Raw genomic sequence first — 26672 nt, 5'->3', positions numbered from 1 at the left:
GGTTTGCTCTACTATCTCAGCAGCGTCCTGTCTTTCTCCTCAGCTTCTTTGACCTTCCCTGTGAAAATGCCACACCTGTGGGGCCGGGCTGTGAGCTCAGGAAGGACAGGAGGTAGATGGGGCTGGAGATGACAGCCAGTGACAAATGGAGGTCAAGCGGAGACGATGAGTCAAGACTCACCTACTGGGTCAGTGAAGTCGGGGGTGGGGGTGCTCAGGAGAGGAAGGAAGGCAGCTCCTGTCTCCATGAGCTGAACCCGAGATGAAGCCCCGGCCAGGGCTCTGAATGCCGAGCAGTGACAGGTGACAGCCACGAGCCTGCGGCAGCTGCATGCCTCTGAGCACATCTGAAGGCTTTGGAGGGCAACGCGGGGCCCTGACAGACCCTGTCCCGGCCCAGCCTCCCCACTCGGGTCTCAAGAGCTGTGGCCTTCGGGCCAGGCTGCAGTTCCCACACAGGCTTCCGGGCGAGGGATGACCTGGCCCCACCTGGCCCCCGTCTTTTCCGCTGCCCTCACCCCGTCTCTGCTATCTTCTGGGAAGTCCTGCCCACCCTTCTGCTCGCCAAAGCTAGAACGTCTTCCAACCTCTGTCCTGCATGACTGGGCCTCCGGCTAAGCTCCCCAGTGCACAGGCTGGACAATAACTCTCGCCACTTCAAAACAGCCGCCGGGGTTGGGGGGGGAGCTGGTCACATGCCACGTCCTCTGTGAAGGCTTTTGCTATGTGCCATAACCCAGTGCTGGCTCTTCAGCGTGGTAGGGACCACTGTGCATCTGTAATTTGCACGCACGGCCAGTGTCTGCCTGGGATGGTTCACCTCCATCCTCTTTGGCCTAAGTCTCTGTATTCTGCAACAGGCCCGGAATCTTTAGCTCCGAACGCAGGAGCCCTTCCTCACCCTGGCCCACCAGGACCCATGAACCACAGGCAAGGTCAGCGGAGCTGCACTCGGGAAGTGAACACAGCAGACGGGTCAGCGCCCCAGGTCTGCCCCAGCCACCGAGTTCCGGGAAATCCCTCTTCTGGGCCATTTACTGTGCCTGCCTTGTGTCTGGCATGGGGCTAAGTGCTTTCCAGCTTCCCTGTATTCAATCTCCAAGACTCTTCTCTGGCGTGGGAATTGATGCTATTCCTGTTTCCCAGGTGAGCAAACTGACTCAGAGAGAGAGGCCAGGTATGATCGCCAAGGTCGTGCAGAGCAGGGATTGGAACACAGGTCTTTTGTCTGCCAAAGCCCAGGTACCCATTTCTCTAAGCTGACCCCAAGCATCAGATGGGCTGATTCTAAAGTCCCTCTCTGCTGGAGGCCCCTCAGGTCTGTGCCTCATAGGGGTGAGCGGGTCAACTCATTGGGGGGCTCATTGGGTAGCTCACTGGGGGGCTGGGTCTTTGACCACAGGCATGACCCAGAGGGAAGAGCTGGGTAGGGCCCCACCTGCCAGCACAGGTCTGCTCTGTGGCCAGCAGAGGGTGCCACAGGACCTCGTCAGAAAACTGGCCCTTGTGACCATGATGGTGTCAGAGCCCGTTCCCCGCAGTAGCGCCAGCTGAGGGCCCCTGTCATCCTTTCCTTCAAAGAACCAGGATCTCCTGCTAACATTCCAACTGGCCCTAAGACACCAGGTGTGGGGAGGCACAGGTGGGAGATCGGCTTGGGTGTCTCTGACTATTCAGCCCTTCTTCCCTTGTCCTTCCCTCGGCCTTTCCTTAATGCCCCCGCCAGCCTCTTCCCACCCCGATCTGGGGAAACCGGCTGGGAGTCAGGAAAGGCTGTGTGACCCTGGGTAAGCCACCTTCCCTCTCTGGGTCCAGGATCCTCACCTGCAACGTGAGTTAGACTGGAGATCTCCCACCCACCCCTGCCCCACCCGCTTTCTCCAATCCCCCCCAGCCCTGCCTAGGTGAGGCCTTCAGTGGGGCGAGAGGTCAGAGCTGGGGAGGGGCCCCTGGCTCTGTTGGCATCTCCAGAACGAGGCTGTGGAGGTGAGAGTTTAGCTGTGGGGGGAAAATGCTGGTCTAGGAGGGGTCTTAGTGGGTCTCTGCTTTCTTTCCCTCCTATCCGGAGGTGGGGGGGACACCTGCTGATGCTTCAAGAAGGGGGGTGGCGGGTCTGCCCAAACCCCGCCTCTGGGCTTCTGTCTCCAACCTCAGCAGAAGCAGTGACACCAGCGAGTGAAGGTTTCTGGCTAATTGGGGTTGTCTTCAGCCCGTGCCAGCTCGTATGAAAGGACAAAACCATCCACTCCAGGGAAATCTGGGCCCCTTGGAGCCTAAGGAGGCAGCCCTCCTCGTTAGCGTGGCTGACCTTTGCCCCTTCCCTCCCCTCTGGGTCAAGTCTTTTAATTCTGCAGGCGACCCAGGCTCCCTTGATCCCCTTCTCAGGCCTCCCTCACTCCCACCCCTCTGCTGGGCAGGAAGCAGGGGCACCCCCCGCTGACCCCACCCTGCAGGCTTGTTCCCCTCTCATCAGGCCGGGTCTACCCCAGCCTGACCTCTGCCCTGGGGACTGGCCTGGCCCTACTCTAGGAAGCACTGATTCCTGGATCTGTGAGGTGAGACAGGGGTGAGTCATTGTCAAGGACTTCAGGGTGGCTGTGGGCAAGGGCACCTGTTTGCAGGGAGTGAGAAGCGAGCTTCTGGGGGCTATCGCTAAAAGGGGGACCACGACACCTTTGTTCCCACAGTTTTTCCCCTCCGTGTGTCTTTGTGGGGGCAGATTTACAAGCTCCTTCTTTCCAATTAAAAGTATTCCCCTTCAAAAGGTTTAAGTTTGGAATTGTGCTAAATTTCGATTCACTAACTGACTAGTGTCTTCACCTCGGGTGCGGAGGGAGTCCTCAAAGTGTGTCCAAGTCCAAGATCCCCAATTGAACTCCTCTATATTTGCCTTCTCTTGTCTTCCCAGGGGGCCCCAGGAGCTCCCCCAGCGGGCTCCTGGAGACCCCTGCTGGGCCACCCTGCAGCTGCGGAGGCGGGCACCCCAAGTCTTGCCCCAGGTGCACAAAGCATGGATGGCACAGGCTGCAGTGGGAACAGGCCAGGGACCCCCAGGCCGGGACATCCCACCACTTGGGAGGCTGGCTCTTGACCCAAGAGGCTGTCAAGAACCAATGCCCGGTTGCTGGCCGGGAAGGGGTAGATTCCAGTCACTGTGGCTTAGAAAGCTCTGGGTGAGCACAGGTGGGTAGAGCAGGGGCTGCCTGCAATGACCTTGAAGGCCTGCCCTAGCCCTGACTTTTATGAGGCCACTGACTCTCCAGCTGGGCCTTGTACAGGAGCACCTTGTAGCATCAGTAGGGTTTCTTTTCTGGTCCCCACTTCCAGGTGGAGGGACCCATCATTTACTGAGACGACAGGATAAAAGCCGGCTCCTTGGAGCACAAAATGGCCACGCTCCTGTCCCGTGGGAGCGGCCTCTTAAATGGTGATTTACTGCTTGTTGAACAAGCGGGGCAGGGACTTGGCAAGAAGACATGGGCTGGAGGGAGGTGGGGGGCTTCAAGGTCAGCTCCCAGCCAAGCGCAGGTCAGGCCAGAGGAGTGTGGGGTGATGCAGGGACCTCCCTAGCGTGAAGCTCCCTCTGCAGCCGGAGGGCGGGAGGGCCCGGGCAGAGCAGCTCCACACACAGACTCTTTGTTCTCTGCAGGGAGGAGGAAGGCCTGTCTGAGTGTGGGGAGTGGAAGGCTGCAGGGAAGGGAGGAGGTGGGGGTGTGTGGGGGGAGGCCAGCAGGCGGCTCAGGCCTCGGGCCTGGCCCAGGGCCCTTTCCCGGGCTGGGAAAGCTGGGTGAGGAGGGCTAATGTCTCTCTTTCCTCTAAAGGGTTCCTAGGACTCCCTTCCAGGAAAAGGCAGCTCATTTCCTTCTTCGCTGCCCTAGCCAGCTCCAGACAGGAGAGGCCTGGAACCAGGGGGATGCCAGGCCCTCCGGTAATTAGGACCGGCAGGAAGTGATCTTGGGAATTACCGGGGTCAGGCGCCCCATTGAAGGCCAGGGTTTTGGAAGGGCGGCTGGCTTGTAATCTCGATTTGAGATCGGTTGATTTTGTAGTTAGCTCCAAAAAGAAAAGTCAGCTCTAATTAATCTGTGGACTTTGGAGTGTGGGAGAAACAGGGCCCAGAGAGCACAGGCTAGGGGCTGGAGGCCGGCGGGGTGAGACTCCCAGTCCCCACGAGGCCTCAGATCTGAGGCCTATGTCGGGGATCCCTGATCTGCTTTAACTGAAACAGTCTGGATGTTCCCACTGGGATTTCATGGTTGTGAAAGAAAGTGCTGTCCCCACCCCAGAAGGCTCCTGCAGCCACGGCTGCCCTCGGCATGGAGCCCGGGGCTGCACGTGAGTGCCCTGTGGAGCCTGGGGTTGCTCAGGCCCTCTGAGAGCCACAGGGGTGCGGAGGGGGGGTCTCAGGCATAGCTGTGGTGGGGCCCTGAGACAAGCTGCCTTCTCCTGGTTTTACTGAAGGCCTGGTACCATGCTAACTGCTTGGGGCAATCATTCGGGGCGGGGAGGAATCAAGGCCAATGGACAAAGTGCTCCACTTCCTGGGCTCTTTGACCGAAATGCACCAAGGCCCCCGAGTTCTGCTCGCAGAGAGCCTGGGAAGCTCAGAGAAAGGCCTGAATCCAGCCACAGCCTTTTCTCATGGGAAGGAGATCAGCCCACCCCCACCCGTCTTCCTTCTGGGGGAGGAGGGCCTACTGGAAATCATGGCCACCCCCCACCCCTGCCCCCCACCGCCCTGCCATAAGGCCCAGGTAGTAAAGTCATTCAGAGCAAGGATGGCAAAGACGCGGGGAACAGACAGAACTGGGTTACTACTTCCTGCCTGTGGACCTTCTGGAACTCACCTCTTTGGGCCTCAGTTTGCTCATCTGTAAGTTAGGGTTAAGAATAAAACCTTCCTCACAGGGTTGCTATAGGGATCCAGGAACATGATGTATGCAAAGTGCCACGTACGAAGCCTGGCGTGTTGAAAAGACCCGGTAAGGCAGCTTAATGATACTAGCGGTCCCTCTACAGAAATGTGTCCACCCACACGGCCCCCTGCTGTGACTGGCAGACCAGGATGATCACACCCTGTTGGAGAAGGATTGAAGGAGTGTGGGAAGGGCCGGCGGGCGTGGCCGTACGGCGGGGGCCCAACTTGGACCGGGTAGGAGAGCGTCTGTTCCTCTCGCCCTCATCCCAGCGCCCTAGACATCCCACCTTAGGGTCCAGCTGATGTCCCTTGGGAGCCCCACGGCCTCCGCAAGGAGTGACCGCAGTTGGAGGCTGCTCTAGCAGGGGGCCGTCCCAGCCTGCCTCCCCTGATCTGAAAACGCACAGCCCCTAGCCTGCGGGGAGGGACTGTGTGCCTCAGTCCTGGTCCTTCATGCAGACCCCAAGGCTTACCGCTGACCGCCCCGCGCCAGTGCACCCCCTGCTGCCGGGTCAGATGGACCAGCTCCGACACGCTTAGAGAGAGGCTCTCACCAGGTTTTGTGATCTACATACCGTCTGACAACACCCGTCGATCCCCTTGAGAGAGAGCCAAGGTTGCAATGTTTTAAACACACGTTGCATCGTACGACACATTTAAAGTAGATCAGTGGTCATAAATTTGGATCAAATCGGTACCACATGGGTACACGATAATACTCACAGTGTCTAGGCAGCATGGCTGGTCCCGAGCGGGGTGGGGGCAGCATGGGGCCTGCTGGGCTTTGATCCTAAGGAGCTAGGGAAGGAGACTGCCTGCTGGCCTGGCTGGTCACTGAGAGGGATGCCAGGCCTGGTCCAGCCGCCCAGGGGTGGCGGTGGTGGGCAGAACTGATCATTAGCAAACTCTGCAGGCCACGAAACATCTTTGCTAAGAGTTCAGTTCCACCCATGTTGAAAGAAAGGCTCCCTGCCTGTGTATCAGGTCGCCAGGACAGAGAATTGAAGCAGACGTGGGTCTGTCGGTTACCCCATGGGTTCCCCTTGCACCTGAAACACAGGGGCCGTCCTATGGCCTCTGCCCCGGTATGGTGCTCCCACCGCCAGCGCTCACTCCTCCCTGGGTGCTGGGGTGGGTGCCTGTTACCAGCACCCAGCTGTCTCCTCTGCACGCCCCCTTTCAAGTACGGAGGGGAGGAGAGAGGAAAAGAGAGAATAGATAGATAGACAAAGAAGGAGTTCGGGGGATAAGCCTCCACATTCCAGGGAAGGCACAGGGAGGACAGCCCGTGCACAGCTAGCTTAGCCTAGGCCGACACCCTCTGAGTAGACACTCACTTCTGTGTCTGGGCCAGAAGACTGGCCCCTGGGCCTGGACTCATGAGACCTGGCCTCCGATTCCAGCATGATCTTTCGGCAGCCGTGCAACCTTGGGCAAAGGACTGACTTCTCTGAACTTCTCATCTGTACGCGGGGGGATACAGAGCTCTAACGGGCCATGGTCGGGACCGGTGGGATAGGGAGCACGTGAACTTTGGCTAAACTAGAGATGGGAAGCCCCCGGACACCTGTCCCTGGGCACCAGCATCCTTGTCTCGGCGCTCCGACGGGAAGCAAACTTTTGCCTGAATATGGTGGTCACTGGCTCGAGACACCCACGGCCCCAGTGGGTCTGGGGCAGTGGGATGGGCACTTGTAGCCTCTTGAGAGTCCCTTGACACCCTGGCCCTGAGCTGAGGCTGCTCCCTCCTCAGAAAAATAGACCCCCAAGCTCCTTTCTGGATGAGCCAGATTTCCAGTGGGCCCGCGGATGCAGATGCCTGCCGTGGCACACGGTTTCCCCGCCGCTGGCATCGCGGTGACTCTGGGGGAACTTCTGGCTGCCTGCACGGAACCAGGAGGCAGCAAATTTTGTAAGCCTGTGTGTGTGGATGGAAGCAACCGCAGAGGCTATAATTTCCACTTCCTGACACAACACAAATTTCTCAGTTTGTGCAGAACTAATTAAAGGTCTCTCAGGTCTTGCCATTTTGGCCCCCTGCCCCCCCCGCCAAGCTCCCATAAAACAGTGCGGTGATGGCAGCCGCCCGATTATAGAGTGTGAGGAATGTGCTTCTCCAGAGCAATCTTTCCCGTTCCCAAGTCCCTCCCCCTTCTCGTTCTCCCTCTCCTTCCTGCGTCCTTCCTTCTCCTGGTGCTGGGTCTAGAGGGCTGCATGAGGCTCCTTGTGGCAGGTGGTACCACGGGAAGGACCCAGGCCTGGGCTGGAGTTCCTGCTCTGTCCCTGAGAAGCCATGACACTTTGGGCAAGCCTCAGTGTCATTTGTTAAACAGGAGAATAGCACCGGCCTCAGGGTGCCTGGGCGGCTCAGCCGGTTAAGTGTCCGACTTTGGCTCAGGTCACGATCTCATGGTTCATGAGTTCGAGCTCCGCGTCAGGCTCGCTGCTGTCAGCCCAGAGCCCGTTTCAGATCCTGTCTCCCTCTCTCTCTGCCCCTCCCCTGCTCTCTCTCTCTCTCTCTCAAAAATAAATAAGCATTTAAAAAAAAGAAAAAAAGAATAGTACCAGCCTCGCAGCATGGTTTTAGGATTAGAAATAACGCAGGTCACATTGAAGGACAGCCTGGGCACATGGTAGGCATTCAGTAAGTGGTGACTATTATTAACATTATTTGTAAGTTATTATCGTTATTGTAATGACTGCCCCTGGGCCTTTGCTCAACTTGTCTCCCTGTCTAAAGTGCCATGTCCCTTCAGATCTGCTGGTTGAAGGATCACCGTGGTGGATTAAAAACGGCCATGGATGCTTTGCTATTCCTTCCACAAGAAGTGGAGGCGGCGTGTCCTCCAGCACCCCACTCATGCGCGTGACTTAGCCACGTGACTTCCTCTGACCAATAGGATAGCAGAAAGTGTGATGTCTTGACCGCTTTGGAAAAGCTCTTGTGCTCTCAATATTTGCGGGTTTGAACACTGCCCTGGGCCTGCCATGCTGTAAGAAAACCTGTGTAGCCTGCCGATGGCTGAAACGCCACACGGGGGAGAACAGAGACACCCAGACCACGGCCAGCACCAACCCCCAAACGTGTGGATGAGACCGTCTTGGCCTCTCTGGCCTTTCCACCCATCATCTAACGCAACGGCCCGAGCGAGCCCAGAGGAGACCAGCAGAACTCCCAGATGGCCAACCCACAGAACCAGAGTGAGAAATAAATTACCACTTGAAGCCAGGACGTTTGGGACGGTTTGCTACACAGCTACGGATAACCAATACGCCCACCCACTCACCAAGATTGAGCTCACAGGCTGTTTTCTCCCCGAAGGCTTCCCAAACTCCTCCCAGCCTGGGATGAATCTCTCTACCCCACTACCCATATTCACACAGTGCTTTGTGATGGTAGCTTAGCACAACCTGCCTTCACCAGGATTATTTGTACAGGAATCTCTGTCTCTCTGGACTGCAAGTTGCCAGAGAGCGGGGTTGGGACCCCACCTCCATATTCCCCACCATGCTCAGCCTGGAGCTCTGCCCAGGGCGGGCCCTGGTAATCTGTTCCCATTTACCAGGCCCTCAGGGGGCCAGTGAGAACCTGACTGCCTTGGTACAGATACAGGGCCCCAGTTGGTGGTAGGGGACCCACCTGAGTCTGAGGTCTGGCTGGGCCACTCATCACCTAAGGTCTTGCCCCTCTGAGCCTCCTCCTCCCCCCAGTGGAGACGCAAACTCCTGTCCAGCCAACCTCACAAGTGTGAGGCTCACACTGGGCAAGCGTGTGTGCAAACACGCATGGGCACAAGTCCTGACCCCGCATGCGTCATGGTGAAGACCCACTTGGGTTACTAGGGGGGGCGGGAGGTAAGATCCTTCCCTCCCCCTCCCACTCCTCCTTACCTTTCGGCCGTGGTAACCCTGGATTCCTGGGTCTCCCTGGGAAAACAAAGAGAAGACCGTTAGTGGGACTTTCCCAAATTCTGGCTCGCACTGTCGCCCTCACATTGCCCTTCCTCTTCTCAACGACTGCGAATCCTCCCGACTTCCAGCCAACCCTGGATCAATAGCTCTGCTTCCTCTGAAACACACGTGCGACGTGGTTGGGCACGGTCAGTGCTTTGCGACTTCTTGTCCCCAGAGCCCCGGGGTCCCCGGCTTCAGAGGGAGAGTCTGTTTGACACTTTGGGCCTCCACACAAGGTCTCACTAGAAACCCGATGACCCTGCAGGTCCCTTCCGGTTCTGACTCCAGGTGAATCGCTCTTTTATTGGGACGTTGTGACAGTGCCCCGGGCATCAACCTGGAGTTTCCAGCCAGACTCTAAGCTCCTCGGAGGGTGGGGCCGCGGCTCCCATATTCGTCATCGTGCCTGCACACAAAAGTGTGCAATGCCTAGGGGACCCAGGCAATTCCCAAGAGGGGAGTGGCGCTTTGGGAGCGAGCCAGGCGTGATCCGTCCCTCACTGAGGTCCCTCTCAGCAACTTACTCGGCAGCCTTAGGCGCTGAGTCTCCCCCCGCAGACAGCGCTCCCACCCATTCAGTGTGTCACCCCAAAGGGCCCTCACCTTTGGTCCTGGAGGCCCAGGTAAGCCCTGTGGAAGCAAGAGCAAGGTGAGTGGAGATGGGCTCTGCAGGGAGACATTGCAGGTTAGGCGTGTGCGCAGTGGAGGCCGGGCCAGGGGAGGGCCCGAGCAGCGATAATGAGTTCTGGATGTGCTAGGGAGCGGGTCTAGAAGATCCTGGACCGGTATCTGAAACCTGCCGAGGGCACACGGGGACGACAGGCTCGAGGGCCTCTTTGGTGCCATGTGGGCACCGTGGGCATCTCTGCTGGGCCCGCCCACTGGAAAATAGGCATCCTGCTAATTTGACAGTGTGGTTTGGTCCAGGTCTCCGCCCACCCGCCTCCTAATTGGGACCCCTCCCTGGGAAGCCGACCTTGCCCAACAGAGCCTTGGTTTTGCCTTTCTTTGGCCCTGTCAGCCTCCTGAAGAGCCTTCTGTCTCCTTCTGCCCCAGGGCGCTGTGACCACGGCAGTCAGCTGTGGGGAGGTGGTGTGGGCCCAGGGCCTGCGGGAGCCCAAGGGAGAGGCGAAGGAAGGCTGTGGCTCCACTGTGGTCTGGGGCATAGGTGTGGGCGGCAAACGTGGGCTGAAGAAAACCAAGATGCCCAAATCTGGTCTGTTTCAATTGGTTTCAAAACATGCTTCCTGGTTTTTCTTCTTTATAAACAACCTAACAAAGAAAACCATCTGGCTTGGGTCCAGTGAGTAGAAACCCAATACGTTTGGGGGGGCAGGGGGGTAGGGGTCCTCAAAGAAGTGGATTTTGAGTACTTTGTTGGTTTTCTTGGCTGGGTTGGGTTCAGGTCCCTAAATTTCACTTCCTTTCAGGTTTTCCATTTTCCCATCTCCAAACCCATAGAAGTGAGACTAATATTTCTCCCCGGGGTTCAAAACAGAAATATTTAAAATCTATTGTGGAGGTCAAGCTGGGCGGGAGAGCTGGCAAGCTAGGTTTCCACATTGCTGAGGTGCCAAGCTGGGTGCCCTGGGCGGCCAGGGCTGTTGCCCGGCATTGGTAGCAACCTCAGCTACACCGGACCTCGGCATCGGTGGCAAGAGCAGCTGGGGGGCCCAGGTTTGTGGCCGAGTGACCTGGAAAGTAGCTGCTGTCATCGAGGACTATTTGGCAGGGACATCGCTGACCTAGCAATTCCCCACCTCTGGGAATCGGTTGCAGCGAAAGAATCAGAGATGCACACACACATTTATGGTCAAGGCTATATATTACAGAAGGAACTCATTAACTATTCGTAAATAGGCCCAGCAGCAGCCCTAAGATCCACATCACGGGGGACTTCGGCCGTAGGAAAGGGAGTGGTTTATGATATTAAGTAAAAAACATAAGAGGACACAAACCGTTACATTATTCAGCATACTTGCGGACCTGGACAATGCGTGAGTGCCGCTATGTCTAAGGAGAAAAATGGAAGGGCCCTCCGAAATGTTAATAACGGAGAACTCTATGCATGGGGCAAAATAGATGCTTTAAAACACTTTGTCCATCTTCGAAATTTTTCTCCATGAATGTATGATGCTTTTGTCATAAGAAGGATAAAGGTTTCTTTCAATCATGTGAATAAACCATGTTGAACAGATGTTGCCTTTAACCCCGTCCCTTCAGAAACATATGGCCTTAGTCTTCGCTCGAAGACTGAGAGGACCCATTTTCCGCAAAGAAGTCCAGGTTATTCTGCCCTGGTTCTCTGTTGCATTAAATAGGCCAGGAGAGCGGGGTCTTGACCAAGGCTTGGAAACCTTGGTGGCTTGACCTACTGCCTGAGCGTGGTCTGGTCTGGAGGGGGCACCTGTTGACCTCCCTTGGCTACAGCAGCGATCCAATCCTCAGGCTTGATTCAGGGTCCCCCTGGCTTACCAGACATCCAGATTGGCTGGAAGGCGGCCCAGGGGTGCAAAACCCACATACAGCAGCAAAGGCATATTCATTAGGGTGCCGGGTGGTCAGATGGCCCTTAGCTACCTTCTTCAGAACCCACTGCCCCCAACTCAGGTTTTTCTAAGCCCAGGGGTCAGGGGACAGCCTTCAAAGGTGGCCCTGGGAACTTTCTTTCCAAGCTGGTCTCTGCCGAGGCTGGGAAAGGGGCAACCTCTTAGTGATTTCCTGCCTGGAAGGCAATGACTGGAATTGAGGCCTGGCCCCAGGAGCTGGGTGTTCAGAACCAGAGTTCAACAGTTGAGCTGGGCAGGGATGGGTAGCTTCTTGCGTGACCCGCCTACGTCCAATGGCCTTGCCAAGGTGTTTCTGCCTGTTAGGTGGGGACCCAGATTCTTGTCAGTTATGCAAAGTTGGGATGCTTCCAGAGAATTCTTGGGACAAACCTTGGGAGAGGAGGTGGTAGAGAGAGGAAGGAGATACTTACGGGTGGCCCCATGGGCCCTGGCAGTCCCGGGGGCCCCAGGGGTCCGCTTGGTCCAGGGGGGCCTGGTGGCCCCGGTGGTCCTTGGATACCGGCCTGGCCCTGTTCGCCCTGAGATTGGTGGAAATGAGAGTTAGAGGGAGACCCTCAGGGCTGGGGAACAGCTCCCGCCCCAGTGCCATGCACCCGGTGAGGGCCCTATCGTGGGCTCTGGTGGGAAGGCGGTGGGGCGTGACGGTGATGATGCCGTGGTGGTGACTGCATGCAGGGACCAGTGGCAGCAAGGAGACGGCCAAGACATTAGGCTCCCAAGAGGAGGGGTCCAGAGAGGATCTGCCACACGAGCGGCTGGCCCCCCGAGCAGGAGCCCTGCCGGGACCAGAGGCAGAGGACTGAGCGAGAAGACCCCACCTGACCTCGAGCATATTTCCGGCCTGGTCAGATGGCCGGGGTCCAGCCCAGGTGGTCCTCAGCCTGGCCTGCCTCGGCTCCTCCCTCCATGTGAACGGTCACATCCTCTCTCTACACCCACCCGCCGGGCATCGAAGGAGAGCAGTACATTCCTGCTTCCGTTTCCTGCTGCAGGATTTTGCTGTCTGATTGTCTGACTGGGACGGTCAAAGGAGGGCCTTAGGTCACAGGCCGCAGAAGTTGGTGTGGCTCACTAAACAACTGGGTAAGTGATTTTATGTAAAACATTTGGGCTGGGGGCTTCTGATGGCACAGGGAGAGCCCTGTCCCTCGAGGCCCACATTCCTGCGGGTGATCACGGACCGAGCCCGGGGTCCAGGTGGCCTGGGTTTCCCTTCCCCCATCCTTTCTGCGTGAGGCCTGCTTCTGTCACCTACATGATCTGTGCCTGGCTTCATAGGACAATTGAGCTGGCAACCCTGAACTTGGTTGAGTTTTGAAACCGTAAAGTGCTTTATGCCTGTATGGGTCTCGGTTAGTGTTCTTTTGCCCCACCCCTACTCCTCAGTCAGCTGCTCTGAGCCCAGCCTTTGTCACCCACCGTCCCTGTGCCCAGGGTGGACCGAGGGCCCAGGGAGCTAGGGGTGGCATCGGGTCCCCCTCAGGAGGAGGAGAGAGCCTGGCCATGTGACCCAGATCATGGGACTGGGGGCCAAGCCGAATCATCCTAGATCTAGACCGATGCTGTCATATTATTTTCTAAGCGACCTCCCCACGGACCATCTGGGCCCAGCTCCTGTGAGAGGGAGCCCATCCCTGCAGATGGCCGGGCAGGCGTGCGAGAGCTCCAGGCTGGGATGCAGGGGGACACAGGCGGCCGGAGGTGCGGCTTCAGTGTGCTCTCGGCAATTCCCACAGGAGGAAATGATGAGTACGGGTGGGGGCGCCCAGCTTCAGAAGGAGGACTGTGGGATCCTAGCAGCACCTGCTTCAACCTCCCTTGGCCGGGATGTGCTGGCGCAGATGACCCGGGGTTTCGTCCTGCTGCCCGCTCTGAGAAGCCGCTGGAGGGCGCGGAACGTCCATGGTGGAGGAGGCAGGGGCAGCGATGGGTCACAAGTCGCGTTTTGCAGAAGAGAAAACGGGCTCGGAGAAGTGGAACTCCCTGGCGGAGGCCACGTGGAGAATTCAGTGGGGAGCCAGGACCCAAACTTGGAACTCCGGACTATTCTTATTCATTCCAAATAAGCATCCCCCCCCCCCCCCAGAAAAAACGACTCACTGTCCAACTTTCTGCACTTTGGAAGTGACCTCCAACGCCATCTGCTAAGCACATCGTATTTCATACAGTGTCCTCTGTCAGCAGATGTTAGACCCAACGTTTAAGCCTCTTACAGAGCCTGTAAAATCAATACTGGTTTATCGATAGGAAATGGACAAGCCTTTCTATGTCCCATGAGGGCCGACAGCATAAAAATCTTATTCTCCGGGCAAAACCTGCGGCAGGCAGAGGAGAGGCCCCCGTTCTTCCCTCCCTACTCCGGAAACCAGGTCAGGGCAGCACAGAAAGTTCTGGCTCACCCGCGCCCTGCTCTTGAAAAGGGAGGCAGTAACACGCAGTGGCCTGGATCGAAGCCTGGGCCCCTCTCAATTTCTTCATCTGTGAGATGGGGATGACGATGATGGCACCCGCCCTGGCGGGTGACTGGTGTGACATTACACGAGCTAATCCGTGTGGCATTCTTACAGCAGTGCCTGGGGCCCGGCGAGGGCTCAGCCTACAGCAGCTAAAGCAACAGAGGCCAGGAGGTGGCTCTCGGGGGTTGAGGCGAATGGCCATTCTGACAGCAAGACAGCTCTTCTGGAATGGGGTCTGCCATTGGGGTGCGGGGGGGGTGACAGAGGGGTGGGCCTGGTGCCTCTCTGAGTGGCCGGGGGGCCCCTTGAAGAGTCACGCTTGGAGTAAGCCTTGGGAGCACATGGAGACTCTCGAGGATTTGGCCGCTGTAATGGGATATGTGGGCTCGGGTGGCACATGCATCACGTGTCCCTCTGTATTTTTAGTTGTTAATTGGAGTGAGTTTTCAGCCTCGTGCAGCCAGGTGCCTCAACACGCTGGCCTCTGGGCTCGTGACTCCTGCGTATGGCCAGATGGTGGCTCCAGGCCCTGCCGTCAGGCTTTCAGGGAGCATCTCAGAGCCCTGCCACGTCCAGCAGGCCCACGGCCTTGGGGGTAGCTCCTGCCCAGCGTGAGGAAGGCCAGGGGCATCAGCGGCAGCCGCGGGCTGCCTGGCCTGGAATCAAGCTGCAATGCTTCTGCCTGGATCCCTGGCTCTGTGGTCTCTTGTTTTCCGTTCTTGGTCACCTGGTCCTCTCCCAGCCGCCTTGGGTTCACAAGGCAGGAAGAAGGAAGCAGTTGCTCATAGCCATTACACCTGTTGGTCGTGGGCCACATCCCCCCTCCAAATTCCCTCACTCCTCAGACTCAGGTTACAAGCGATCAGGCGCTAAGTGATCCATTTCTAAATATAAAGGGTGTGGGTCCAACTGAGCGAGCCGGGTGGGTGGGGTCTGAAGACCCGGTTGCCGGGCTCCCATTCTGCCACTGGCTGTTTGCGTGACCTTGGGCACAAATTTACTTCTCAGAGCCTCGATTGAATCATAGCACTGAAACAATGCGAGGAGCAATGCCGAGTGCTTTGCACACACAATACCCCCGCGCGCAGTAGGAACGGCTATTATCCTCGCTTTACAAATGAACACCTGAGGCACAGAAAGGTTAAGCAATTTGCCCCAAAGCCCACAGCTAATGAGAGTCCGAGAAGCTGGGTGCTCTGTAAGTGACTGGCTGCTTGACCTTGGGCAACTAACTTACTATCTCCGAACCGTGACTTCCTTATAATAATAATAACAATAGTAATAGTAATAACTAGGGATGATCATGCCTAAGTCATACAACTGCCGAAAGAAGTAAATGAAGTCACATCTGTACAACGCACAGGCCCAGTGGTGGCTGTCGCTGGTGACTGTTATGAGGAACAGAGGTGTGTGACAGTTGTGGATCTCCTGGGCTTGGGTGTTGTGTATTTCTGCATCCATGACATTCGTGGGTCCGTCTTTGTCTAATCGAATGTAACTGAAGTAGAGTGAGGTTCTGGCTTAGTCCATCGTCCCCGCTGGCCCGTCGGGGCCGGGAGACCCGCCAAGCCCCTGGGGAAGCCACTCGTGGTCTCGACAAAGGGAAGGTGTCTACCTGGAAGGTCCGCCTTTTTATGACTGGGGGTGGAGCCAGTCGCACTGAATTGAGGAGAGGCAGCAGCTGAGGAGAAAGATGAGTTGGAAGGCCAGAGGGCAAAGGCCAAAGATCGCAGATGTTCAGAAGGATGCCGAATGTCGCCAGGAAGGCAGGGTGGCCAAGTGGGAGGGGAGGAGAGGAAGAGAGAAGAGTGATTAGTGAGCATGAGGCACAGTGAGGGAAGGTGTGGACGGGGCCCTCTCGCGGCTCGTGGGGTGCAGCACCGAGCTTGCCCTTAAATGGCACAGCATCCCCGAAGGGCAGCGGCCCTCGGGGGTTTGGCCAGCAGCACCCCCGGCCCGGGAGAGTGGGCCTCTTCGGCTGGGCCGTAGAGGCCTCGTGACACACAGCCCACCATTGCACTGCTGTCCCTTCCTGTCCCTGGGGGTGGATCGGGGCTGTCTGGCCAAGGGTGGAGCACACAGAGGCTCCGGTGGGGAGCCACGGGACTGGCTACATTGGTACTCGAAGCCAAGCTGGTCTGTGGCAACCTCTGGGTCGAACGAGAAGGGCTGGTGTCAGCAAATCTGGGGAGGACGGTCAGGGGCCGTGCCAAGTTGGGCTCCCAGGGGCTGAGCCGACCGAGGGTGTGGCTGGTGTGGGCGCAGGCTAAGTGCTACTGAGGTCTCCCCCCCCGCCCCCCCCCCCGCCCCGGGGGCCGGTGGGTTTGGAAAATAAAGGCTGGGCAAAGATGTCTCCAGCATGTTCAACCGCTTTTGGGGGGAGGCAACTCTCCATCACATTATCTGATGTGATTTTCATTTCTGGAAATTCTCGTTGCATTCCGTCTCCCTACCAATCAAAACTGAGCACCCCATGGCTTCAGGAAGTGGTCAGAACCTGTGTGACAGCAAAGATGGCACATAATTGACCTCTCGTTTCTGAAGGCATTTTCACTCACACGAAGCCCCCGGGATGAGTGTTAAGAAGTGGGGGCTCCCTGGGCTGAGAAGGGGAGCCCAGCTGTGGCCCTTCTAGGTCACTGCTGCCTGGAGGGACTGCGGCCGCCCCGAGAGCCCAGCCACCTCCCACTGTGGGGTCTGGGGACGTGCAATGTTGGGCTCTGCGTCCAGGGAGCCTCTCAGCAGAGAGGGGCCCAGAGTCCTTCCAGAATCCACAAACCTTCAGGGTAATGATCTGACTGGAGCGCAGAGACGAAAAAGTGCCGCTCGGGTGCTCCTGGTATGGGAGGGGACCGAGGTGGCAGAGACAGGGTGATAGGGGCGTGAGGGCTGAGGTCCACACACACCAGGGGCCCTGCTCCCCGCCCCAGGGCACTCCACCCCTCCCCTCCCTCCCTCCCTGGGATGCTGCAGGCTGGAACCGGGGCAGGGACCAGCCCAGGTCCCCCATTATCTTGTGGGCCTGGAGGCCTGCCACCCCACCATGCCTGCAAACCCCTCGGAGAACCACCAGAGCACTCTCCCTAGATGCCCCCTGCTTTCCTGCCCACGTCCAGATAAACTTCCAGCTGCCTCCCCCTGTCCGTCAGCTGAGCCCCCAACCAAATCCACTCTCCTCCCGGCCTGACTTGTGCCCTACACTGCCATCGTCATTGGCTTGCTGCACTCCGTGGCCAAGGTGCTTCTGGAGCCTTCTATGACTGCTCTCTCCCTCTTCTTGTCTTCGGTTGAGGGGCAGAGAGCCCTCCCCCACCTCCACCCCCACACGTTCACTAAGGAAACACTGCCAAAGCGTCTGCTGCCCTGTTGTCTTTGGTGCTGGGGGATGCTGTCTTTCTTTCGGGTAACATAACAATCCTGTGAGCCCATCGTTTCAAATAAACACAGCTGACTTTCTATTATTGTATCAGGATCAGGCTGGCCGGAACACCAGGGCCCCCACGTCCCTGGAGATCATGCCGCTGACGGGCTAGTTCTGTCTGTGCTGCTACCGGCCTGTGCCCCCTGCCCGGGCCCGGCCCAGCTGCCCATGTTGTGGACCCCCTCCCAGGCCCAGGAACCCAGGGGTCAGAGTCCGGGTGGCTGACCACTGCTAGTGAGGCCCTTCCAGTGGCCTTCTGGAGCCAGACGGACTCCGAGCCTGACTTGTGCTTGTCTGCAGTCCCTCAGTCCCCTTGCCCCGTGGGGCTGGGCAGCCAGGGAAACCACACTGTGTGTGTGTGTGTGTGTGTGTGTGTGTGTGTTTCTGGGCACCATAAGGCCCAGGGCACAGGGATGGGCACCTAAAGATGCTAGCCCTCCCGACTCCCACCACTGGGATTCGAGAGTGGCGTTTTTCTGGTCCCAGCTCACCGGGGCCCTCGATGGAGGGCACACATCTCTGCCCTCCCTGTCCCAGGAATGACCCCCTGCCATCAGTGCACCCATTTGAAGCTTCCTAATGGGCTGCAGCAGGCTTTGGGCTCTGTATTCAGGGGCAGAGCAAGGAAAAGGAAGGAGCTGGGGCGTGGGGGGGCGATTGGGAGACCCTCCCAGCTCAGAAATCCCCACCCTGCTCGGAGAGGGCCTCCTCTGTTCCTAAGGAGGCACAGCGGAGATTTTATCCTTGAATCGATGCGGCCAGCTCCCAGTTGTCTCCCACCACTGAGGTTGGGGTCATCTGAAATAATGACTAACCCAAAAGTCCCTCTGATTCAGCCCGGGCGGGCCGCCAGACACACGCACTCAGCCACACACACATGCACACTTGCACAAGCTGCACAGCCTCACGGAGGAGGTGATGTGCGGAGGAGACGCAGGGCTGGACGCCCGGAGTTCCAGACACAAACATGCCGGAAGGCTGGCAGGCCCTCCAGCACAGGGACAAACATACAAAGACACACCCGGGTGGGGTGGGGGGGTAAAACATGGGCGCTGGAGACCAGCTCTGTACAAACACACCGCTGACCCCTGGGCGCCTTCCTGGGGGCCAGCCATCCCCACGGCCACCGCGCGGGCTGCTGAGTGTTCCCCAACCTCTGTAGGTGCTGGGGGCCCAAGGAGGTGAGGCTGAGCAGGGGGCTGTGCCCCAGGGAGGCTCAGTTTTAGGGGTTCACTTACCCTATGTGGGTACTCTCCACACTGACCCTGGGGAAGGGAGAGAAGAGGCTGGCGTTAGGCACTTTTAGGGGGAATCGTGCCCTCAGGGGTCCCCCCCACATGCTCATGACCCACCGGCTCTGCTCTGTTCCTGGACCAACTCCCTCCCTCGCCCCTGGCTGGCAGCAGAGAAGAAGCCCCAAGGGCCTGCCTGGCTCTGGCCCCACGGACCCCAGGCAGGATTCCGCTGCCATATCCCACGTGCCACGACCGCACTCCGGAGTTATGCTCCTTGCCTGGCTGCAGGTATCTTCCAGAAAGGTCGATGCTCTGGGTGCGTCCCCCCAGTGGCCCCTGAGCAAGAGCCCGTGGATGGGAACTCCAGACACCAAGAGGGCTGGGGGCCACGGGGCCCTCGGAGATGCCTTCTCTGAGGTGGGGGTGCCAGGCTCCTGTGCCATTCGCCTGAGGCAAGCCCAGCAGAGCCTCCAGCAGAAACGTAAGGAGGTGGAGAATGTGGGCAGCCAGGAAGGGAGCCAAGCCAGTTTGCAAACTGACACCTCAAAATCCTAGAGCTCACGGCGGCGCATCAGGAAGCACTTGGGGGTGGCGGGCGGGCGGGCAGGGGAGTCTGAGAAAGGCCGGGCTCCGGGCCACCCCTCCCACCGAGGAAACACCTCCCAAAGGCAGCTTCTCTCTTCTCTCTCACACACCGCAGCATCCCCGGGGATGCCCCCGTTCTGCTAACGTTTGAAAATAGCCGCTCTGGACTGCTTTCTAACATGGGGGGCGGGGGCGCTGTTTCCTGAGATGAAAGTTCTGGAAAATTTCCATCAGGCTTACCTTTTCTCCTTTTTGTCCTTGAGGTCCCTAGGAAGAGACGGAAACGACAGAGTTAGAAAGTGAAGCTGAGGCCACGGGGGCCCGAAGCCTCCCCGCTGGGGGCCCTTAGGGCCAGGTACTAACCGGCTGTCCTCGGGGACCCATCAGGCCCTGCGGGGAGGAAACACACACAGGTCAGTGGGTGCCCAGAGGGTGGGCGGGTTCAGGGATGCGGGCCTGGGTGGGGATCGAGCTAGGACCCGGGGCCCCCAGGTGGGTTTTGGGATGCAGGGGCCTGAAGGCTGGGCTCCACCGCCCATGGCCTGGTCTTCCTGTGCCCGAGATGGTGGTGCGGTCTCTACACCAAGCGTCGGCTTCTCGGTCCCTCAGCGGGTGTGACTAGGCGTGCCTTGTCCCCCGCGTGCGGCCACGATGAACAGACGCCATCCCTCAGGCTTGCGCCATCACCGTCTCACGGGCCGGCTGGGAAGGAGGCCGCTTTTACACGCCGGGTGGTATTCTGCCACGTGGGCTGCCCGGCCCCACGCATGCCCATCTCCTCATGGAGCCAAAGAGTAGAGGTGGAAAGCCTCTTAGGAGACACCGGCACATTCTATCTTCCGCCCACCACTGCCTCAGCATGAAACCCACGGAGCCAGAAGGGCTTCTGGGTACGTGTGGGGGGCCGGGGCAGCGCTGTGGACACGGGGGGCTTTGGAGAAACGTTTGCTGAGAGACAGGAAGCAGGATGTTGGCATCTTAAGCCACGTTCCGGGCCCCTCAGAGGAACGTAAGGGGCCTTGGGGCTCCTCCTGGGGTGTCTTGTCAAGTTTGCACGGCTGAAAAAGAAGCCTGGGTTCAGGGTGGACCCTTGGTCCTTGAGGAGGACACAGGGTTCAGCTGGTTGTCTCACGAGCTGGCCTGAGGCTGGTGTTGGAGAGCCCGCACGACCGGCGTGGAGGTTAAAAGGGAGGACAGGCACATCATGCTTTGAGGACCCGCTCTGAGGCAGGCTTTTAGCATGCCGCACCCACGCTGGCCCACGAAGAAGGTGCTCATGTCAGCTCCGCCTCCCAGATGAGGTGACGGAGACAAGGTCCTACGGCTCAGTGAGTGGGGGCACTGGGACAAGAGCCGGGTTTGCTGACGGCAAAGGTCCAGCTGTTTCCACTCTGCCACACTCTTTGAACTGGGCTGGGGCTCAGAAGGCAGGGCTTCTAGACTTGGCTAGAGCCACAGCAGTGCCCCAGGCCCTGGGGCCCTGAGGTCCCTTCCAGCCACCATCCTGAGGGCCTGTGAGGATCCACCTGCTGAACCGGTCTCTTTGGGGCTTAAAGAACTCAGGGCCCCCTGGGATGGGTCCACGTGGGGGAGAGGAGCGTCTCTGGCCCCTGACTTGTCGACTGGACCAACCGCCAAACTGGGAAATTCCCAGGAGGTTCATGGGAGGGGACAAGTGGCCTCGGGACAATCCATGTGGCATCTAGCCCACGCGGTTGACCAAGTGTTCAGAATGAGGCCAGCAAAATGCGACACATCCGGCAGGGAAGCAGACTGCAGGTGGCCGGGCCACTCCCTCTCACGACAGAGACAGGCATATGACGAAGGGGAGGGCCGGGGGCCGAGGAAAGTAACACCAAGGTTGGGGACCGCAGAAACTTGGAGCATCCGGTCCAGATATCCCAGACGGTGGCCCGTGGGACAACAGTGGTCCCGGAGGTATCGTGTTGATGTTTTATTTCAATTAGCTGCTAACAGTTAAGAGCAAGGAAAATACAACACAAACCTGGATTTCAAGTCTCTCTAAATATTTCAAGGTCCAACAACAGATGGCACCGATGAAATCTAGCTGGACAGCAGCTGCCCCTTTAAGACAGGTCGTGGGTGATGTGCTAAAGGCTCTTGTCACACCTCCCCTCTGCCAGGCACTGTTGTGAGCACTGGGTGTGAATGAGCTCCTCCCACCCTGACGGGAGGCCCTGAGCAGTGGGATAAGACGTGAATTCAGAGTCCTGGCTCTCCTTAATGGCACGCGTGGGATCCCTGATCCTGTCTACACCTTACATTAGGTTCTCGGAGCTACTGTGGGGTGGCCGGGGCAGGGGTGATCCCCTTTTGAGGTGGGGACACAGGCTAAGCACATGAGAGTGAGCCCCTATCCCCCCCCCCCCCCATATGGGATACCTAGCCGAGGGGAAACCATCTGGGGACGGAGGTGAGCGGGAGACAGACAGATGATAAGCAGGCCAAGATAATTACACTAGACAGTGTGTTGAACTAGTAGCTCGGGATCCCTGGGCCAAGCCAAACAGAAGCTTAATGGCTCTGTGGTCTGGCCGATTTTGATGGATGACTAAGACCCAGGCAGGGGGTCTATCACACCGATGTGGCTCATGGGAGATGGGACCGCCTCACCTTTCCGCCTCCCCCCAAGTTACTTCTGACCCCCAAACAGACAAGGGAGACTCATGGTGGTTAAGGGGGGGAGGCAGAGGGATGGCAGAGGAAGAGCCCCATAGAAGGGTTCCTTTCCTTCAAGACCGAAGGCCCTGTCAGCAGAAAGGAGGTGTGGTGGACAGGTACGATCTCACCCCATGGGTCTCAATCCTAGCCCTCTTATTTAGAAGCTAGGTGGCCTTAGGCAATACGCTCAACCACTCTGTGCCTCGATCTCCCCTTCTGTAGAGTGGGGATAATAAGCTTTTATGAGGATTACAAAACAGTGCCTAGCTGACCATCATTACCACTTCTGGGTTGCCACGGACTATGTTATGGTAGCATCCAGGCCAGTAGGAAGGGGAAGAAGGTGGCAGGGAGAGGGTTGAGGGAATAAGCACCCCGAACTCCTGGCATCTAAGCCCCTATGCCTCTAGAACAATGGCAGCATGGAAGTGTATTCCTGCCACGGTCTCCATTGCCTCATGCATGTGCACAGCACGCTTGGAACGGGCAGGCGGAGGGGGTGGGGGGGGGACAACAAGAAATGCACCTGAAGGGGAGGTGGCTGTGACGGACAGGAAAGCTGGTTGGGCCCCTGGATTTCAATGCCAGCCCTTCCATCCACAGCCTCCAGGGCCTCACTGTTCTATTTCCAGTTCTGTGGCTATTTTAAGGACTTGCCTCCCTCAGGGCCTTTGCACATGCTGTTCTCCCATGTCCAGGGTGCTCCTTCCCATTCCTTTTTCTCTTAGTTAAACCGCCATCCCTCAGGCCCTGGTTCAAGTCTTTCTCGGAAGGTCTCAATGATCCTCAGCCTGGGTGAGGTGTTGTTACACCAAGGATTCTCAGAGTCGCTGGCACTGCCTTTTTGTAGTACCGATTGCCAAGGCAATTTGTTAATGACTCGAGTGATTATTTAAGCGTATGCTCCCCCGCTAGACTGTGAGCTACAGCATGGCAAGCACTGTGTCTTTCTTACTCCTGTCTATATCCCCGGCAGCTGGCGCCGTGCCCAGCATAGTGCAGACACTCGACAAGAATGTGTTAAAGGAAGGTAGGAGGCAGGGAGATAGGGAAGGAGACAGGAAACTAAGGAGGGAGAGAGGCAATGAAATGTGGAGGGAAGGAGTTAGAGAATTGGGTTTGGGCCCTCTTTTGGATGCTCCCCGGCTGTGTGACTTGAGGCCAGTTACTTAGGCTATCTGAGCTTCCGTTTCTACAGCCGTCACGGAGCTCCTAGTAGGATCTGCAGCACAGGGTTATGGTGACGATAAATGAGATAACACACGCATCGCGCTTAGCCCTGTGCCCACCACGTAGAAAACCGTCAATTAACGCTAGCTGGGTCGGAGGGAGCTGAGTTTTCAAGGGTCCTGTGCGTTGTAGGAGAGACTGGGGCAAAGGACAGGTCGCCCTACCCACCCCCGGAGCTATGCACCTCTTCCGGCGGGCAGGGTTCTGGCCTCCCGTGCCCTGGGCGCACCCCAGTTGTGAGTGGAGAGTGTTTTCACGTCTGCGCTTGGAGCAAGACACGCACCAGAGCCGGGCTGGACGGGGAGGCGGGGAGCCTGCACGTTCCGGCCGGTGGCAGGAGGGTTGCTCCCAAAGTAGAGGTGACCACCCCGCGAAGCTGGAACGGATCCCAGCCCCGGGCTGGCCCATCTGCTCTTAATGGCCCAGCAAAGTGGCCCCCTCCCCTGGAGTGGGCGGCCCCTGACAAGAAGAGACCTTTCCCTTCTGGAAGGAGTGGCCTGGGGGAGACTGTAGAGACGGGAAATTCCTTTAAAAGGCTCTGCAGAAGGCGGAAGGGACCCGGAAGCAGGTGCAGGTAACAGTCTGCTTCTCCGAGTCTGCTCTGTGCCCAACGGGGGCAGGAGCGCCCAGACTCCAGAGCCGGTTGCAGAGAAAGTGCCAGATGGGCTCCCCGCCCGCGTGAGTGAATGAATGCAAACTGAGCCCCGAGGCCGAGACCAGTGGCAGCTGGGGAGTTTGGGAGCACCAGCCTCTGCCCCCGTGGGACACTGGCGACCTCAGACTCTCTCTGGACCCCCCTTTCCTCATTTATCAGGTGGAGAAGCCCCCTGCCCAGCTCTCCCTGCTGCGTCGACGTCAGGACCTAGGGGATGCGTTGTGTACAGCTGGGGAGCCACCTGCCTGTCCCTGTGGGCCCCCTCTGCCGGGCGGTGCTTGGCTGGGGCCCATGAGGCCTGGGCTGACCCCCCACCCCTCAAGGGAAGGCAGGAAAGCTGGGGGTCTTACCATCTCTCCTTTGGGTCCGGGGGGGCCCTGGAAGGAGAAGAATGTGAGTGCCAGGTACACGGCACCCCAGAAGCCCCCGGCCTGCCCCGCGGGGCTGCTCCCTCCGTCACCCACTGCTCATTTTGCACGTCCTTCCTCCTCACCTGTGTTCTCACTCCCTTGAGCTGGCACCCCGTCCTGGACCCACTGGCTCAGACGTGGCCATTTGCCTGCCGCCTTTGCTGGGTCTCTTTACTTAGCAGAGGCCAGCCCCTCAAGAGCCCTGCCCCAGGCACATAGCCGGGGAAGCTTTGGGGGACGCCAGTTCTGGGAGAGGAGACAGATGGCCACTAGACCCTTCGCTGTACTCAGCTCTGGCCTGCAGTGGGGGACTGACCAGGTGGGCGGCCAGGCCCTCATGTGGAGGATGCCAGCCGCTCGGGGGCGAGGGAGCGCGTGGGGCACTGGCTGCCTTCCCTTGTCGTCTCTGAGGGCATCAAAGGTGCCGAGCTCTCCCCCAGCTCATTCTTTCCCAGGAGTGGGAAGGGGTCTCTTTCCCCCCCACAAACATTTGGGTCTCGGGCCCACGTTGAAAGGATTGAAATGGACAGAGAGAGAGGAGCCGTGGACGGGGGTACGGAAACTTGGGTGTGTGGGGGGCTCAACCGGGATGGGAGACCCGAGGAGAAGGGGAGGGGCCTTGGGGAGCAGGTGCCCAGGCTCCATTTAGAGTCAGTGCCTTGAGCTCTCCACCCCTCTTCTCTCCCTGCCACCTCCTTGCCTCACTCCCTACCGCAGCCCCTTCCAAGGGCACCCCAGAATCACCAAATTCTAGGAGTGGCTCTTGCTCTGGATCTGAGAGCTCAGCTCGGTGGCTGTGCATGGGCTTCTGCCCAGGGGAGGCCCGCTGGGGCCAGGGGCACTTCATTCTAATGGCCCCTCCCCACCTCCCACTGGCAACAATTTCCCGCCCCAGGAACTTTCATTCTATCTGGAGCTCCTCCCATGGAGTTAGGGTCTTGCAGAAGGACTAAGGACCCCGAGAGGGTGCACTCACCGGTTTTCCATCTAGCCCGATGGGACCCTGAAAGAGGAAAGAGGCCAAATGTGAGGATAGCATCACAAGTCTTCTGCCAAAGAGGCAGCTCGGGGCAGTGGTTAAGGGCACAGGTTCTGGACTCCAAGTTAGAGCTCAAGAGTAGGCTCGGCGACTTACTGGTTTGGGGACCATGGGTAAGCTGAAGCCTCAGTTTCTTATCTTAAAATGGGGATGAGACTAACAGAGTCTTCCACGAGGGCTCTTTGTGAGGAGTGAATGAAATGCCCCCTGTCCAGTGCATGAGGGACAACCTGATGGGTGACAGTCGCCATTGTGATCACAGACCTCCTCTTTGCTCCGAGTGGAAAGTAAAATGTATGTTCCTAGAACGCCTGGGGCTGGCCAGCACCGGGGCCTGGGGAAAAGAAGAGCCAGCTCCCTCTTAGAGCCTATGGTAGACCCCTCGGGCAGGGGTCACAGGACATCCCCATGGCCACCACACAGCCTCCTGCAGGCGGATCTGCTCTCCACGCCAGGTCGGAGGTTGCTTCCCTGAGGCGCATCGTCTGTTCCACATTCCAGTGTCCTGCTGGGGCTCACCCAGCCTGTGACTTCACTTGCCTGTCCCTGTCCTGCCGTGTCTTCCTCTCCCTGCGATTTTCCCTGCACTCGGGGCCAAGCGCTAAGCTGCTCTCCTCGGCTGCAGGAGAAGGTCCTTACTGACCAGGGTTGGAAGGTCAAGAGCAGCTTGAGGGCTGGCCCCACATGAAGTTGAACCCAGCCAGGCCCAAGGGTCACCGGGGACACAGCCAATCTCAGCCCTCCCTACTTACCGGAAATCCAGGAAAACCTCGAGTGCCCGGCTGACCCTGGAAAGAGCAGGAGAGGAGAGAAGATGGGAGCTAAACCAAGTCCCCTGGTTCACTTTCGCTCCCAGGGGGTCTGTGGTTTCCCTCCCACTGCTCTGGGGTCATCTGTGGGGGATGGACAAGGATGGAAATGAACACCAGAGAAGCCTCCTTCAGGGACGGGGGAGGGGGGGCAGCAGGGAAAAGGAGATGCCAGCACCCCTCGGGGTTTCCCGGGGGGGGGCTTCACTGCCTCCATGCTCTGGAACCCCGACATGGGAACAGGTGGCTGGAGAGCAAGGATGGCGGGGACCAGCCTGCACCACCCCAAACTCCTGCTCTGCGATCTCCTGCGTCCTTTTTATTGACACAGTCATCACCCGTGGCCCCTTATGTGAGGTTGGTTTGGATATCAGCAGATATCAGAACCTAACCTTAGGAATGTGTATTTCCTGACCCACATGGGTCAGATTGCTGGCTTTTTTTTATCCACCCTGGCCGGCAGGGCTCCCTGGTTGGGTAACCTCTGGGTCCCCCAATCTTTGTGCCCATTCACGCCCACTTTCCTGGAGGTGTAGGTGTTTGGGCTGGAGACTAGAACCGGCTGGTCATAGCCCGGTGGCTTGTGGCCAAGGCTCAGGACAGCGTGAGGCCACGCGGACCCAGGGGCTGAGGAGGGCTAAGCAGGAGGTCAAGGCTGGCGGTCTCTTCTCCTCACGTATCGTTCACAGCCGACCTCAGTCTCACCAC

The 26672-nt window shown here is 58.4% G+C and overlaps 1 protein-coding gene across 4 annotated transcripts in view; it reads right to left on the bottom strand.

Annotated features, from left to right (window-relative positions):
* Positions 1-26672, bottom strand: part of COL13A1 (collagen type XIII alpha 1 chain) — a 145139-nt gene that overhangs the window by 40165 nt on the left and 78302 nt on the right. For 2 of the 4 annotated variants that reach the window (XM_043596520.1, XM_043596521.1), the window contains exons 8-17: positions 25908-25943; positions 25093-25119; positions 24057-24083; positions 19503-19529; positions 19380-19406; positions 18558-18584; positions 16678-16734; positions 11853-11960; positions 9476-9502; positions 8810-8845 (exon numbers count right to left, since the gene is read on the bottom strand). In XM_043596520.1, coding sequence (XP_043452455.1) covers positions 8810-8845; positions 9476-9502; positions 11853-11960; positions 16678-16734; positions 18558-18584; positions 19380-19406; positions 19503-19529; positions 24057-24083; positions 25093-25119; positions 25908-25943 — 399 coding nt within the window. Of the gene's footprint in view, positions 1-8809; positions 8846-9475; positions 9503-11852; positions 11961-15513; positions 15580-16677; positions 16735-18557; positions 18585-19379; positions 19407-19502; positions 19530-24056; positions 24084-25092; positions 25120-25907; positions 25944-26672 lie in introns of all 4 variants that reach the window. The other 2 variants (XM_043596523.1, XM_043596522.1) reach the window with 2 other exon arrangements.

This window comes from Prionailurus bengalensis, chromosome D2 (genome assembly GCF_016509475.1).
Source record: "Prionailurus bengalensis isolate Pbe53 chromosome D2, Fcat_Pben_1.1_paternal_pri, whole genome shotgun sequence".
Classification (NCBI taxonomy): Eukaryota; Metazoa; Chordata; class Mammalia; order Carnivora; family Felidae; genus Prionailurus; species Prionailurus bengalensis.
Note: the sequence above shows the minus strand (reverse complement) of the source record. Positions and strands in the feature narration are given on the sequence as shown.